General features: G+C 42.9%; 1 protein-coding gene across 3 annotated transcripts in view; it reads right to left on the bottom strand.

Annotated features, from left to right (window-relative positions):
- Positions 1–3,605: 3,605 nt before the first annotated feature.
- The window catches only part of LOC110519361 (dnaJ homolog subfamily B member 6-like), a 42,639-nt gene continuing 28,644 nt past the window's right edge, over positions 3,606–17,600 (bottom strand). Inside the window, exons 6-11 of one of the 3 annotated variants that reach the window (XM_036975343.1) lie at positions 17,032–17,133; positions 15,783–15,795; positions 15,531–15,653; positions 15,293–15,363; positions 14,800–15,135; positions 3,606–5,240 (exon numbers count right to left, since the gene is read on the bottom strand). In XM_036975343.1, the coding sequence (XP_036831238.1) occupies positions 5,212–5,240; positions 14,800–15,135; positions 15,293–15,363; positions 15,531–15,653; positions 15,783–15,795; positions 17,032–17,133 (674 nt within the window). In that variant the 3' untranslated portion in view covers positions 3,606–5,211. Of the gene's footprint in view, positions 5,241–14,799; positions 15,136–15,292; positions 15,364–15,530; positions 15,667–15,782; positions 15,796–17,031; positions 17,134–17,600 lie in introns of all 3 variants that reach the window. The other 2 variants (XM_036975342.1, XM_036975341.1) reach the window with 2 other exon arrangements.

The following is a 17,600-nucleotide window of genomic DNA, read 5'->3' as shown; positions in this document are numbered from 1 at the left end:
ACAGTTACCTGGTTAATGTAGAGTACCAGACAGTTACCTGACCTACAGTACCAGACAGTTACCTGGTTAATGTACAGTACCAGACAGTTAGTTACCTGACCTACAGTACCAGACAGTTACCTGGTTAATGTAGAGTACCAGACAGTTAGTTACCTGACCTACAGTACCAGACAGTTAGTTACCTGACCTACAGTACCAGACAGTTACCTGGTTAATGTACAGTACCAGACAGTTAGTTACCTGACCTACAGTACCAGACAGTTACCTGGTTAATGTAGAGTACCAGACAGTTACCTGACCTACAGTACCAGACAGTTACCTGGTTAATGTAGAGTACCAGACAGTTACCTGACCTACAGTACCAGACAGTTACCTGGTTAATGTAGAGTACCAGACAGTTACCTGGTTAATGTACAGTACCAGACAGTTACCTGACCTACAGTACCAGACAGTTACCTGGTTAATGTACAGTACCAGACAGTTACCTGGTTAATGTAGAGTACCAGACAGTTACCTGACCTACAGTACCAGACAGTTACCTGGTTAATGTAGAGTACCAGACAGTTACCTGGTTAATGTACAGTACCAGACAGTTACCTGACCTACAGTACCAGACAGTTACCTGGTTAATGTACAGTACCAGACAGTTACCTGGTTAATGTAGAGTACCAGACAGTTACCTGACCTACAGTACCAGACAGTTACCTGGTTAATGTAGAGTACCAGACAGTTACCTGGTTAATGTACAGTACCAGACAGTTACCTGACCTACAGTACCAGACAGTTACCTGGTTAATGTACAGTACCAGACAGTTACCTGGTTAATGTAGAGTACCAGACAGTTACCTGACCTACAGTACCAGACAGTTACCTGACCTACAGCACGGTCAAGCACGTTCGGACCACTAAACTGCTATTGATTTAGAACCACAGAGAGTTATCGCAGGTCGCACAGAAAACAGGAGCTGCCTCCTCTATTCCAGCACCATTTCAATATAAAATCATCTCTGCTTAGTCTAATACAGTGACAACTAAATTATACCAAAAACTATGTAGTCCAATCAACGTAAGCTAAATATGATGTGGCTGTCCATGGTTCTGATTTCTGGGTTTTGTGTGTGTGTGTGTGTGTGTGTGTGTGTGTGTGTGTGTGTGTGTGTGTGTGTGTGTGTGTGTGTGTGTGCGTTCGTGCGAGTAGAAAACATGTTGACTCACCCTACTTGTAGAGAAACACCAACGCCATCCTCCTCTCTTTCATGCTGCTGAAACGGTCTTTCACTCTGTCATACAGTACACACTTATAGTTTTTGTTGTCCTAGGCTACCTGGCTAAAACGCTTGCTCGCTAGCCTAACTTCCAACGTTAGCTAGTTAACATTAGCCTTCTACATCTAGCTACATATTGAACTTCCATCCTCTCAGACCAGGAATTAATGGGTGGATCAGAATCGGCGTTGTAATTATTGACCAGTACGGAGAATGAAGTAAAGCCACAAGTCCACATCCCTATCTCCATCCGTGGCTAATTTAAGAAAAGGTCTTAGCTAGCTGGCTACCCACTGGAGGACAACAACACAATGAGATGCAACAGTTCAAGTTGCTCTCCATGGGATTTGATAGGAGTGATGCCAAATCCAAGATGGCTTCCCTTCACACTTGTTTGGGGAGGAGGGTCACTAAGACCATTCACAGTTGAGCTCGCTCAGTTTAGCTCAACGCTGATTGGCTAATTTTGTATACTCTTTTTTTTATGAAGGGAGGCCAGATGCTCGCTGGCTTCCCTTTGCCTTCTATGCTACGGGCGGCAACAATGTCCTTCTCGTTTGGACCAGACAGTATCAGATAGATGGTCTACACGTAGAGAGACAGAGGGGAACTGTTTCGCTCGCTAGGATGCTTTCTCCGGTGAGATATTATGAAACACAGAGAGACGAAAATATACATATTTTTACCCAATTTTTTTTATAAGAACCAAATTAAATAAAACGCCTCCCTCTTTCCTAGAATTTTCTCTATCTTGGGTAATGTTGCCCTGGTCTTGGGTAATGTTGCCCTGGTCTTGGGTAATGTTACCCTGGTCTTGGGTAATGTTGCCCTGGTCTTGGGTAACGTTACCCTGGTCTTGGGTAACGTTGCCCTGGTCTTGGGTAACGTTACCCTGGTCTTGGGTAATGTTGCCCTGGCCTTGGGTAATGTTGCCCTGGTCTTGGGTAATGTTACCCTGGTCTTGGGTAATGTTACCCTGGTCTTGGGTAATGTTACCCTGGTCTTGGGTAATGTTACCCTGGTCTTGGGTAATGTTACCCTGGTCTTAGGTAATGTCACCCTGGTCTTGGGTAATATCACCCTGGTCTTGGGTAATGTTACCCTGGTCTTGGGTAATGTTACCCTGGTCTTGGGTAATGTTACCCTGGTCTTGGGTAATGTCACCCTGGTCTTGGGTAATGTCACCCTGGTCTTGGGTAATGTTACCCTGGTCTTGGGTAATGTTACCCTGGTCCTGGGTAATGTTACCCTGGTCTTGAGTAATGTTACCCTGGTCTTGAGTAATGTTACCCTGGTCTTGGGTAATGTTACCCTGGTCTTGGGTAATGTCACCCTGGTCTTGGGTAATGTTACCCTGGTCTTGGGTAATGTCACCCTGGTCTTGGGTAATGTTACCCTGGTCTTGAGTAATGTTACCCTGGTCTTGAGTAATGTTACCCTGGTCTTGGGTAATGTTACCCTGGTCTTGAGTAATGTTACCCTGGTCTTAGGTAATGTCACCCTGGTCTTGGGTAATGTCACCCTGGTCTTGGGTAATGTTACCCTGGTCTTGGGTAATGTTACCCTGGTCTTGAGTAATGTTACCCTGGTCTTAGGTAATGTCACCCTGGTCTTGGGTAATGTTACCCTGGTCTTGAGTAATGTTACCCTGGTCTTGGGTAATGTTACCCTGGTCTTGAGTAATGTTACCCTGGTCTTAGGTAATGTCACCCTGGTCTTGGGTAATGTTACCCTGGTCTTGGGTAATGTTACCCTGGTCTTGAGTAATGTTACCCTGGTCTTAGGTAATGTCACCCTGGTCTTGGGTAATGTTACCCTGGTCTTGAGTAATGTTACCCTGGTCTTGGGTAATGTTACCCTGGTCTTGAGTAATGTTACCCTGGTCTTAGGTAATGTCACCCTGGTCTTGGGTAATGTTACCCTGGTCTTGAGTAATGTTACCCTGGTCTTGGGTAATGTTACCCTGGTCTTGAGTAATGTTACCCTGGTCTTGGGTAATGTTACCCTGGTCTTGAGTAATGTTACCCTGGTCTTGGGTAATGTTACCCTGGTCTTTGCTTACGCTGCCTTTTCTCCAGTTGCGAGTTTTGGCACATTCACTTCAGCAACGTAGCACCTTGCATCCCACTGTTGGTTTACCTCTGAAGCTAAGCAGGGTTGGTCCTGGTTGGTCCCTGAATGGGAGACCAGATGTAGCAGGAAGTGGAGAAATAACCACATGTGTTTTCATTCGTAATACATTCACGTGTTGTTGATGTGAGGGGGTGCTCGGTGTAAAGTTTCAGTCTGGTACAACCAGGCTAACATTCAAGGTGTGTGGCAAATTGATCCGCTTTTCAATTCATATATAGATAACTTTATTATCATACATTTACATGGTATTGAAACATGTAGTCGTGGTTTAAAATGCTTTCCAGGACACTTCTCTTATAAGACACGTTAAAATGCCAATTATTTAATGTGGATGAGTTACTTATGGTTGAAAATACTTTACAAAGAGTCTTTATTTAATTTAGCTATATACACACAGACACACACTCACACATACAAAGTACATACATTTGTTTTTGTCAGTTTAATTTTCTTTTTCAAATAAAACTTTGAAAAGTGTGGATCAGCTGGTACAGTACGCCAGGGAGATTTGACCTTTGACCTGTTGGGAGCAAACGGATATGGACGCAACATTAGAGCCACAGCAAAGGCTGCTGGGAGTTACAGCACACCTCTCTCTAGTCTACATCTATACGTATCTATCCCAATCTGTTCATCTTGGGTTAACTAGCTACCTTGTTCATCTTGGGTTAACTAGCTCGTAGCAAACCTGTTCATCTTGTGTTAACTAGCTACTAGCTATCTTGTTCATCTTGGGTTAACTAGCTACTAACTATCCTGTTCATCCTCAGTTAACTAGCTACTAGCTATCCTGTTCATCTTGGGATAACTAGTTACTAGCTATCCTGTTCATCCTCGGTTAACTAGCTACTAGCTATCCTGTTCATCTTAGGATAACTAGTTACTAGCTATCCTGTTCATCCTCGGTTAACTAGTTACTAGCTATCCTGTTCATCCTCGGTTAACTAGTTACTAGCTATCCTGTTCATCCTCGGTTAACTAGTTACTAGCTATCCTGTTCATCCTCGGTTAACTAGTTACTGGCTATCCTGTTCATCCTCGGTTAACTAGCTACTAGCTATCCTGTTCATCTTGGGATAACTAGCTACTAGATATCCTGTTCATCCTCGGTTAACTAGTTACTAGCTATCCTGTTCATCATTGGTTAACTAGTTACTAGCTATCCTGTTCATCATTGGTTAACTAGTTACTAGCTATCCTGTTCATCCTCGGTTAACTAGTTACTAGCTATCCTGTTCATCATTGGTTAACTAGTTACTAGCTATCCTGTTCATCATTGGTTAACTAGTTACTAGCTATCCTGTTCATCCTCGGTTAACTAGTTACTAGCTATCCTGTTCATCCTCGGTTAACTAGTTACTAGTTATCCTGTAATCAAACCCCGACATCTACCCCCAATCTGTTCATCCTGCCTCCCTCTCCAAGGTTCACCCATTCTCACCATTGAATAAGTTATATTAACTTCCATACATCCTACTGTAAACACAGCAAAAAAAATCAGTTGTACGTTCTCTTCTATATCCTCTATGTTCTCTTGTGATAACCAGAGGTCTACTACTCAGGTCTTCTACTACGGGGAGTATCGGAGGGCAAAACGCAGGGTAGGTCGTGGTTTGGAGAGTAAACAGATGGGCTGCTGGTGGGACCCAGAGTTTAGTGGTGTTCTAGGGGTGACGGGGTGCAGGATGGGATGAAGGGTTGGATGACGCAACAGTGAAGGTGTGAGGAGCTGATGATGGAGGAGGAGACTGTTTTGTTTGGGCTTTACCTCAGGCTCAGAGGTCAGGGGTCAGACGGGCAACGGCCAATCAGATCAGCCCGTGAAGGCCTGGAAGTGTGAGTCTGAAACAGGAAGCACAGCAAGTAAGAAGAGTGACACAGAGAAAAAAACGCCAGGTTTTGGCTAGATGGAGTACAACGACTGACCAAAAGTTGCATGGTCCAGTCGCTTCGGGGACAACTGTAGAAATTTGAGCTAAAGTCACTTCTGTCCGTAGCTGTACCCCATCTAGCCAAAACCAAAAGACCAGAACAAAATAATAAATACATCTAGGGGAATCTAGAACTTAATCAGAGCCTGTATTCACAAAGTGTCTCAGAGTTATAGTGCTGATCTAGGATCAGTGTTGCCCCTTAACGTCCTAATTAATAACAAGAGGGACCTGATCCTAGACACTTTGTGACAACCGGCCCAGAAGTGATCAAAACAACAACAAAAATGAGCCCTAGAAGAAGTACTTGCTCAGAACAAAAAAAAACACCAGAAAACAGAGTGATATATGTGAGCTATGACTTGGCCCTGATAGGCCTATGGCTAGCCTTCAAAGACACACTAACATTAATATGGAAGCTAGCCATATGGTTGATGCTAGGTTGATGCTAGGTGGGATTGGGCCATCCAAAGGATCCTCCAGAGCATCAACCTGTTATAAGGTTAACTGTAAATGGAGAATCTAGAGCGACCAGAGAGGTGAACACATAGAGATGGAAATAGTTTGATCTCTGTGCGTGAGCAGATAGAATGACAGACGATAGCATTTGCGTCTACCAAGAGAGGGTGAGGTTAAGTTGGATCAGAGCAGCGTCTTAAGAACAAACACAAAGCAATTTATGTAAGCAATAGTCTCCCTTTCTTTCACCACATACTGAACTTTACATTTTTATTTTTTTGTTGTATTTTATGTTGGTTGTAATTGTAGTGTTTGTATTAAGACAATTCGACAATATATAGTACATATCTCTGGAAATGTTGGTGAAAAGTACATACTCCTATCAGATGGATAAAATAAAAGGAGAATATAGAGTTCAATATGTTTTAAATCATTTCATATCTAGATGGCTAGTATTATCTTCAAACATAAAAGGGAGGCTTTCTCCTGTTAAAAAAACAAACATTATTTCATTTCTAAAGAAGAAAAAGGTGCCTAAAGCGGTTCTCCAAGAGAACCATTTCACAGATTTGGAACATCGGACAAGATCGTGTTGGACAAATGTTCTCAGCCTCCTATAAAATAGAGAGATTTACAAATTCACAAGAATCTGCCTCTTAAAAGATATTCTATCCAAGCTGTATCACAACCGGCCATTATTGGGAGTCCCATAGGGCGGTGCAGTTTTAGCTAGATGGAGTACAACGACTGACCAAAAGTTGCATGATCCAGTCGCTTCGGGGACAACTGTAGAAATTTGAGCTAAAGTCACTTCTGTCCGTAGCTGTACCCCATCTAGCCAAAACCAAAAGACCAGAACAAAATAATAAATACATCTAGGGGAATCTAGAACTTAATCAGAGCCTGTATTCACAAAGTGTCTCAGAGTTATAGTGCTGATCTAGGATCAGTGTTGCCCCTTAACGTCCTAATTAATAACAAGAGGGACCTGATCCTAGACACTTTGCCTCGTAAAGTTATTATATCCAGGCTGTCATTGTAAATAAGACTTTGTTCTTAACTGACTTGCCTACTTAAATAAAGGTGAAATAAATACAAATGTAAAAAAATAAAAGTTGATTATTATGAGGCTGCTAGGTTTTCCTACATGGCATCTCTTTATGGTGAGAGAGCAACATTCTACGGCTCTTTTTCACCAGATTAATACATCTGGTTTTGGAGTATAGCTGTTATTTTGGTGGTGATTGGAATGCTGGACTCGGTGTGAATCTTGACAAGCAACCAAAGCCTACTACACTAAAGATAGGCTCTAGGTCAAAAACTATACACCAAATGTTAGATGTGATTGGTCTAACGGATGTGTGGAAACTTTTCAATCTTGCCAATAGAAATGATACATGGTATTCTAATCTGCATAAATCATACAGCAGGATTGACTTCTTCCTGGTTCCCCGGATTACCACTGATTTAGTTCAGGAATGTACTATTGGGTCTATCCATATCTCCAATCCCAACCCAGTTTCATTCCAGCTTCCTTATTTCCAATTCAAACCACCAGAGGTTCAATTGGCAATGTAATAATTCTGTACTATCAGCTGCAGATGTTTATTCAGGTGATTGATAATGATGACACTGATTCGTTATTAACTTTGAGGCTAAATCCTATTATACCCACTATTGTGGTTCCAGACCCAACTGATTTGTGCAAAATAGGCAGTCCTACTCTGCCTGGAGATTAGAAGTGCTGCAGTATGCTAAAGCCAAAGAAAGGGTGACATTAGTGGTGACATTAGATACCGAAAAAAAAAAGCATTTGATAGAATTGAGTGGTACCATCTTTTTAAGACTGCAACAATTGTCTTTTGGAGAGGCACTCACTGACTGGGTCAAACTTATTTAGTCAGCCACTCAAGCAGGTGTTCCTATAAACGGCACAGTATTGCATCCCTTTCTCATAGGTAGAGGCACAAAACAAGGGTTTCCTCAATCTCCCTTCTTATTTGCTTTGGTTATGAAACGAGCAGAGATTATCCTCTGTCCCAATGTTCATTCAGATATTTAATGACTTCAATTACTTTTCTGGTTATAAGATTAATTTGGGGAAACCAATGGCTCTCCCACTTGGAAAATAAAGAAATGGCGGTTATGATATCATTTAGTACCTTGAGCGTGGCTGAGGTTCCCCCGTGACCGGCTCGGAAACCGGATTGCACAGCGGAGAAGGTACGGTGGGATTCTAAATGGTCAGTGATCTGTTTATTAACTTGGCTTTCAAAGACTTTAGAAAGGCAGAGCAGGATGGATATAGGTCATTAACAGTTTGGGTCTAGAGGCAGGGCAGGGCAGGATAGAAATAGGTCTGTAACAGTTTGGGTCTAGAGGCAGGGCAGGATGGATATAGGTCTGTAACAGTTTGGGTCTAGAGGCAGGGTAGGGTAGGGCAGGGCAGTCTCAGTTCTTCTGCCATTTGCAGCTCAGAAGCTTTAACTATGTACCTCAATATAAAACTATATTAGCTCCTTAGAAAAATGGTCGGCTGAAGGAGAGGCTATGTTGCTTCAGGCGTCTGTTTCTCAAACTAGACACTCTAATGTACTTGTCCTTTTGCTCAGTTGTGCACCGGGGCCTCCCACTCCTCTTTCTATTCTGTTTAGAACCCGTTTGTGTCATTCTGTGAAGGGAGTAGGAGAAAGCGTTGTATCAGATCGTCAGTTCCTTGGCAATTTCTCGCATGGAATAGCCTTCATTTCTCAGAACAAGAATAGACTGCCGTATTTTCAGAAGAAAGTTATTTGTTTCTGGCCATTTTGAGCCTGTAATTGAACCCACAAATGCTGATGCTCCAGATACTCAACTAGTCTAAGAAGGTCAGTATTATTGCTTCTTTAATCAGACCAACAGTTTTCAGCTCTGCTAACAAAATTGCAAAAGGGGTTTTCTAATGATCAATTAGCCTTTTAAAATGATAAACTCGGATTAGCTAACCCAACGCGCCATCAGAACAAGGTCACTTTCAGAGCAACACTCTCCTCCTCTCACACGTTTGTTTGTGAACCTCAATGAACAACACATCAGCTGTGTGTGACCAAGCGAGAGAGAAAAACACAGCCTACATCGTTGTCCCCATATTAGCTAAAGTCACGTCCTAGTCATAGCTAACAGAACAAATGCGTTAGTAAACCCGTTACAACCATGCAGTAACCATGTATAATCAGTAAGCAGATACACCGGCGGGCTCCGGTGGCATTCAATTAATAAAACCAAAAGCTTACCTTGACTTGGAAAAGTTCCAGTGTTGTGTTGGATAGTCATAGCCAGCTAGCTAACATAGCATTCCTCTGTTTGAGCAGGGTGTTTGAATAACTAAACTGCATTTACTAGCTAAATGAGTGAAACTTATAGTGGATTACTACATTTCTCTTTCTTCTCCTTCATTTTTAAAGAAATTAAGTTGTTCTAAACTGTTCAATTATTGACTTTCTCTCTGAGTCAACTACTCGCCACATTTGATGCACTGCAGTGCTAGCTAGCTGTAGCTTATGCTTTCAGTACTAGGTTATTTCTCTGATCCTTTGATTGGGTGGACAACATGTCAGGTCATGCTGCAAGAGCTCTGATAGGTTGGAAGATGGCCTCTGGAAGTTGTCATAATTACTGAGTAAGTCTATGGAAGGGGGTGAGAACCATGAGCCTCCTGGGATTTGTATTGAAGTCAATGTACCAAGAGGAGGACGGAAGCTAGCTGTCCTCCGGCAACAACGTGGCTCTACCCTACAGAGTGCTGTTGAGGCTATTTGTTTAACCTTTATGTAACTTGGCAAGTCAGTTAAGTATAATTTCTCATTTTTCAATGACGGCCTACCCTGACCAAACCCTCCTCTAACCCGGACTATGCTGAGCCAATGACCCCATAAGCAAATGATGTTTTTCGAAAAGGATAAAAAATGAAAAGCTGAAATGTCCTGAGTCAATAAGTATTCAAGCCCTTTTGTTATGGCAAGCCTAAATAAGTCCAGGAGTAAAAATGTGCTTATAAAGTCACATAATAAAGTTGCATGGACTCACAATGTGCACAATAATAGTGTTGAACATTATTTTTGAATGACTAGCTCATCTCTGTATCTCTGTACATCTCTGTACATACAATTATCTGTAAGGTCGAGCAGTGAATTTCAAACACAGATTCAACCATAATGATCAGGGAGGTTTTTTTAATGCCTCGCAATGAAGGGCACCTATTGGTAGATGGGTAAACATATCAAAAGCAGATACTGAATATCCATTTGAGCATAGTGAAGTTATTAATTACACTTTAGATGGTATATCAATACACACAGTCACTACAAAAGTTACAGGCATCCTTCCTAACTCAGTTGCCGGAGAGGAAGGAAACCACTCAGGGATTTCACCGTGAAGCCAATGGTGACTTTAAAACAGTTACAGAGTTAAATGGCTGTGATAGGAGAAAACTGAGTATGGATAAACAACACTGTAGTTACTCCATAATACTAACCTAAATGACACAGTGAAAAGAAGGAAGCCTGTACAACAACAAAAAAACATTCCAAAACATGCATCCTGTTTGCAACAAGGCACTAAAATAATCCTGCAAAAAAATGTGGCAAAGCAATTCACTTTTTGTCCTGAATACAAAGTGTTATCAATACAACACAACACTGAGTACCTATTTCCATATTTTCAAGCATAGTGGTGGCTGCATCATGTTATGGGTATGCTTGTAATCATTAAGGACTGGAGAGTATTTTAGGATAAAAGAAATTCACGGAAAGGAACTAAGCACATACAAAATCATAGAGGAACACCTGGTTTCCACCAGACACTGGGAGATGAATTCACCTTTCATTAGGATAATAACCTAAAACACAAGGCCACATCTTGCTTACCAAGAAGACTACTTACAGTTTGGACTTAATTGGACTTAATTCTGATGGAAAATCTATGGCAAAACTCTAAAATGGCTGTCTAGAAACGATCAACAACCAACTTGACAGAGCTTTAAGTTTTTTTAAAGAATAATATGATACAATCCAGATGGGCAAAGCTCATTGAAACTAACCCAGGAAGTCTCACAGCTGTAATCACGGCCAAAGGTGATTCTAACATGTATTGACGGATGGGTGTAGATTGGTGAGAATTATTTTTTATTTATTAATTTTGAACTCTTATTCCACATACCAAAATGTGGAATAAGTCTAGGGGTATGAATACTTTCTAAAGGCAGTGTAAATGCTGGTTAACTTAACATGTGAAGACCTCCCTCCATCCCTCACTGTGAAAACACACCTACACTGACACACTTACACACACACTCACACTAACACCCGGACACATACACTCACACACACACACACACACACCACCACACACTCACCACCACACACACTAACATGAACCCACAACTTATTCTGATGCCATACCGTTGATTATTATTATTATCGTTATTATTATCATAATTATTATTATTATTATCATTATCATTGTTATGATTATTATCATTATCATTGTTATTATTATTATAATTATGATCACTATTATGAACATTATTATTATTAATAGTATTGTTGTTATTATTATAATTATGATCACTATTATGAACATTATTATTATTAATAGTATCGCTGGTATTAAAATTATCATCATTATTATTATCATTATTATCATTACTATTGTTATTATCATTATTATTATGATTTATATTATCATTATCATTATTATTATCTTAATTATCATAATTATTATTAATATTATCATTATTATCATTATTATTATTTATATTATCATTATTAATATTATCATTATTACTATTGTTATTATCATTACTATTGTTATTGTCATTATTATCAATATCATCATTACTATTGTTATTATCATTGTCATCATTACAATTGTTATTATCATCATTATTATTAATATTATCATTATTATTTTCATTATTATTAATATTATCATTATTATTATCATTATCATTATTAATATTTACATTATATGTTCATTATTATTATCATAATTATCATTAATATTATCATTATTATCGTTATATTATCATTATTATCATCATTATTATTATTATATTATCATTATTATTATATTATCATTATTATAATTATTTATATTAATATTTTATTATTAATAATATAATAAGTATCATTATTGTTATTTATAATATTATTATTATTATTTTGATCATTGGTGTTATTATCATTATTATTATTAATATTATCATTATTATTATTAATATTATCATTATCATTATTAATAACAATAATATTAACATATATCATTATTTATATTATTATTTATATACCAGTCATTATTTTCTGCTACCAGTCTCACTTTCAAGAAATCCCTTTATGTGCCAGTATCCCTGCCTATATGTCCATATCTACCTCAATACTCCAGTATCCCTTCCTATATGTCCATATCTACCTCAATACTCCAGTATCCCTTCCTATATGTCCATATCTACCTCAATACTCCAGTATCCCTGCCTATATGTCCATATCTACCTCAATACTCCAGTATCCCTGCCTATATGTCCATATCTACCTCAATACTCCAGTATCCCTGCCTATATGTCCATATCTACCTCAATACGCCAGTATCCCTGCCTATATGTCCATATCTACCTCAATACTCCATTACCCCTGCACATTGTAAATGTGGTACTGGCAGTGACCTTGTATAAAGCTTCCTCTCTGAGCTAGTGAGGCACTGAACACTGAGCCAGTATAAAGCTTCCTCTCTGAGCTAGTGAGGTACTGAACACTGAGCCAGTATAAAGTTTCCTCTTTAATTTCTTATTTCTAATGTTTTTATTTTTAGTTATAATATTTTGATATTGATTACTGCACTGTTGGGTAGAGCTCGCAAGTTAAGCATTTCACTGTACTTATGCACTTGACAATAAAACGTGTGCACGTGACAATAAAACGTGTGCACGTGAAAATCAAATGTGTGCACGTAGCCTCCCGGGTGGTGCAGTGGTCTAGGGCGCCTGCATCGCAGTGCTAGCTGTACCACCAGAAACTCTGGGTTCGAGCCCAGGCTCTGTCGCAGCCGGCCGCGACCGGGAGGTCCATGGAGCGATGCACAATTGGCCTAGCGTCGTTCGTGTTAGGGGAGGGTTTGGCCGGTATCCTTGTCTCATCGCGGACTAGCGACTCCTGTGGTGGGCACGGTGCAGTGCACGCTAACCAGGTCGCCAGGTGCACGGTGTTTCCTCCGGCACATTGGCGCGGCTGGCTTCCGTGTTGGATGCGCGGCTGTGTTAAGAAGCAGTGCGGCTTGGTTGGGTTGTGTATCGGAGGACGCATGACCTTCAACCTTCGTCTCTCCCGAGCCCGTACGGGAGTTGTAGCGATGAGACAAGATCGTAACTACTAACAATTGGATACCATAAATAGGGGGTAAAATTCAAAATAAATGTAACTAATTATTATTATTTTTTAACGTGTGCTTGTGACAATAAAAGTGCACGTTTTTGTTCCTAGTGAATTCTATCCAACTCCTAGAAATAGAATGAGTAGAAAGGGGAAAAAGCCCGTCTGACCACGGCATTTTGACAGGTAAACTCATAGACGTTCTATTTCTACGCTCCTTTAGAAAAGGGACTGTGGACTTGGCACATGAAGACATGATGTTATAATTGTGACGCCCAGACTTGATATACAGACATACTGTAAAACTGGGATCATTGTAGATTTATTGGCTGGTTGGCTACATTGTGAAAAGTGGCCATCTGAGAACACAGCAAGGCAGTCACAACACAACACTGTACAAGGCCCTCGGACAGCTTTATATACATCTAATGGGCCAAGGCATGGCACACACTTCAAAAAGGGGAAAAACACATAAACACTGGAGTAGAGTTTGATCTCTGAGAACACACACACTCACTCACACACACCATACACACACACTCACCACACACACTCACCACACACACTCACCATACACTCACACTCACACACACTCACCATACACTCACACTCACACACACTCACCATACACTCACACTCACACACACCACACACTCACACACACACACACCACACACTCACACACACACACACACCACACACTCACACACACACTCACCATACACTCACACTCACACACACCACACACTCACCATACACTCACACTCACACACACACACACACTCACCACACACACTCACCACACTCACTCACCACACTCACTCACCACACTCACTCACCACACTCACTCACCACACACTCACACACACACACACACACACTCAACACACACTCACACACACCACACACTCACTCACACACACTCACACACACCACACACACTCACCACACACACTCACCACACACACTCACCACACACACTCACCACACACACTCACCACACACACTCACCACACACACTCACCACACACTCACACACACCACACACTCACCACACACTCACCATACACTCACACTCACTCACCACACACACTCACCACACACACTCACCACACACACTCACCACACACACTCACCACACACTCACCACACACTCATCATACACTCACTCACACTCACTCACCACACACTCACACACACACACACACACACTCACACACACACACACTCACCACACACTCACACACACACACTCACCACACACTCTCACCACACACTCTCACCACACACTCTCACCACACACTCTCACCACACACTCTCACACACACAATCACACACACACTCAACACACCATACAACCACACTTTGTATTTTTCACAGTGGAGCTGCTGGTGGTTTTAGCAGCCGGCTCCTCAGTGGCTCCCTGCTCCTGGAGGTGGTTGAGGAGCCCCCTGTGGTCCAGTGGAGAGGGGCTGCTGTGTGGTGACATGTCCCCTGACCCTGACCTCTTCTTTGGTGCTGTTGACTGGCCTGGGCCAAGGTCTAGGACCACTCTCCCCACCCCAACCCCCGCCTCACCCCCAACCTCTACCATCACCACACCCCCAGCACCTGAGATGACGTCTGGTGCTGAAGCCGACGCTCTCTGCTGGGCCTCCATCTCAGACAGGCTGTAGGCCAGGGCCATCTGGAGATCTTCATCATCATCCTCTTCCTCCCTGGGGACGTCAGGGTAGTGGAAGTAGGGGGCTGAGCTGAAGGAGCGCTGGGCCATAGACCGGGGGCCGGAGCTGGGTCGGTGTGGATGGGTCTGGGTCTGGAGCTCCACAGGTAACGCCCTCTCTGCCTGCTGCTGAAGGTGTTGCCTGGGAGTCTGTGAGGGTTGACTAGGGGGCAGATGGTCTCTCTTGCTGAGCTCCAGAGCCAAGGCCAACTCATCCTCCACACCTGGGGGAAAGGAGGGGGACAGGAGGGGGTTAGGAGGGGGACAGGAAGGGTTAGGAGGGTGACAGGAGGAAGAATAACCCAGACACAGCTAGTCAGGAACAGTTGACAAGGGACTGGATGAGGGGAGGGAGGGAGGGAGACTGGGTGGATGGATTACCATTGATGAGCACCGTCTTCAAGACCCCGTCTTCCTCGATCTCTGTTCTCTCCTGACCGTTTTCTTTGATCCTGTTGACAAGAACAGTCCGTCACCGCCCATATCATCATATTTAGGGAACCAGTAAACATGTTTCCCTCACATGACCATGCAGAGACACAAACACTGGAACAAATGGGACCATTTGTTTTACACTAAATAGGGTTTATGGTGCAAATTGGGATGCAGATTTACTGACTTCTTGGTGGCGGTGCGTTTGCCGTTGATGACACGCGTAGAGGTGGAGACAGACTTGAAATTCCCCATCCCTCCTCCAATGCTGTCCATCCAATCCATTCCAGCCATGGAGGACGAGGACGAGGTGAAGTCGTGCACTGTGAAAGAGGGAGGAGGACGAGGAAGAGGTGAAGTCGTGCACTGTGAAAGAGGGAGGAGGACGAGGAAGAGGTGAAGTCGTGCACTGTGAAAGAGGCAGGAGGACGAGGAAGAGGTGAAGTCGTGCACTGTGTAAGAGGGAGGAGGACGAGGAAGAGGTGAAGTCGTGCACTGTGAAAGAGGGAGGAGGACGAGGAAGAGGTGAAGTCGTGCATTGTGAAAGAGGGAGGAGGACGAGGAAGAGGTGAAGTCGTGCACTGTGAAAGAGGGAGGAAGAGGAAGAGGTGAAGTCATGCACTGTGAAAGAGGGAGGAGGAGGAGGAGGAAGAGGTGAAGTCATGCACTGTGAAATAGGGAGGAAGAGGTGAAGTCATGCACTGTGAAGGAGGGAGGAAGAGGGGAAGTCATGCACCGTGAAGGAGGGAGGAGGAGGAAGAGGTGAAGTCATGCACTGTGAAGGAGGGAGGAGGAGGAAGAGGTGAAGTCGTGCACTGTGAAGGAGGAAGGAGGAGGAAGAGGTGAAGTCATGCACTGTGAAATAGGGAGGAAGGGGAGAGACTATGAAGGAGGGAGGAAGAGGTGAAGTCATGCACTGTGAAGGAGGACGAGGAAGAGGTGAAGTCATGCACTGTGAAGGAGGGAGGAAGAGGTGAAGTCATGCACTGTGAAGGAGGGAGGAAGAGGTGAAGTCATGCACCGTGAAGGAGGGAGGAAGAGGTGAAGTCATGCACTGTGAAGGAGGACGAGGAAGAGGTGAAGTCATGCACTGTGAAGGAGGGAGGAAGAGGTGAAGTCATGCACTGTGAAGGAGGACGAGGAAGAGGTGAAGTCATGCACCGTGAAGGAGGGAGGAAGAGGAAGAGGTGAAGTCATGCACTGTGAAGGAGGGAGGAAGAAGGGAAGTCATGCACCGTGAAGGAGGGAGGAGGAGGAAGAGGTGAAGTCATGCACTGTGAAGGAGGGAGGAAGAGGGGAAGTCATGCACCGTGAAGGAGGGAGGAGGAGGAAGAGGTGAAGTCATGCACTGTGAAGGAGGGAGGAAGAAGGGAAGTCATGCACCGTGAAGGAGGGAGGAGGAGGAAGAGGTGAAGTCATGCACTGTGAAGGAGGGAGGACGAGGACCAGTCAGATAAACTATACTGTGACTGGAGCTGATTGTATTGTGTTGTAACTGTGTAATAAATGTGTTAACTGTGTAATACATGTGTTAAAACCCTCTTATTATGGAATTGTGTCCCAAATGACACCCTATTCTCTACATAGTGCACTAGTTTTGACCAGAGCCCTATCAGCGCAGTCTAACGTAGTGCACTACATAGGGAATAGGGTGACATTTGGGATCCAGATATTGTTTTATTACGGACCTCCAGCAGAGGGGAAGGAGAAAAACCGGCTTGGGCCGAGCCTCGAAGTGCCAGGATGTCCATGGAAGCCACTGTGCATCCCACCTCCGAAGGCAAAGTCATCTGAGAGGACAGAGATAACAGAGAGACCATGAGGACAGAGATAACAGAGAGACTATGGGGACAGAGATAACAGACAGACTATGGGGACAGTAACAACAGAGAGACTATGAGGACAGTGATAACAGAGACACTGAGGACAGAGATAACAGAGACTATGAGGACCGAGATAACAGAGAGACTATGAGGACAGAGATAACAGGGAGACTATGAGGACAGTGATAACAGAGAGACTATGAGGACAGTGATAACAGAGAGACTGTGAGGACAGTGATAACAGAGAGACTATGAGGACAGTGATAACAGAGAGACTATGAGGACAGTGATAACAGAGAGGCTATGAGGACAGTGATAACAGAGAGACTATGAGGACAGTGATAACAGAGAGACTATGAGGACAGTGATAACAGAGAGACTATGAGGACAGTGATAACAGAGAGACTATGAGGACAGTGATAACAGAGAGACTA

Source organism: Oncorhynchus mykiss, chromosome 3 (assembly GCF_013265735.2).
Source record: "Oncorhynchus mykiss isolate Arlee chromosome 3, USDA_OmykA_1.1, whole genome shotgun sequence".
Lineage (NCBI taxonomy): Eukaryota > Metazoa > Chordata > Actinopteri > Salmoniformes > Salmonidae > Oncorhynchus > Oncorhynchus mykiss.
This window is presented reverse-complemented; position numbering and strand designations above follow the sequence as displayed.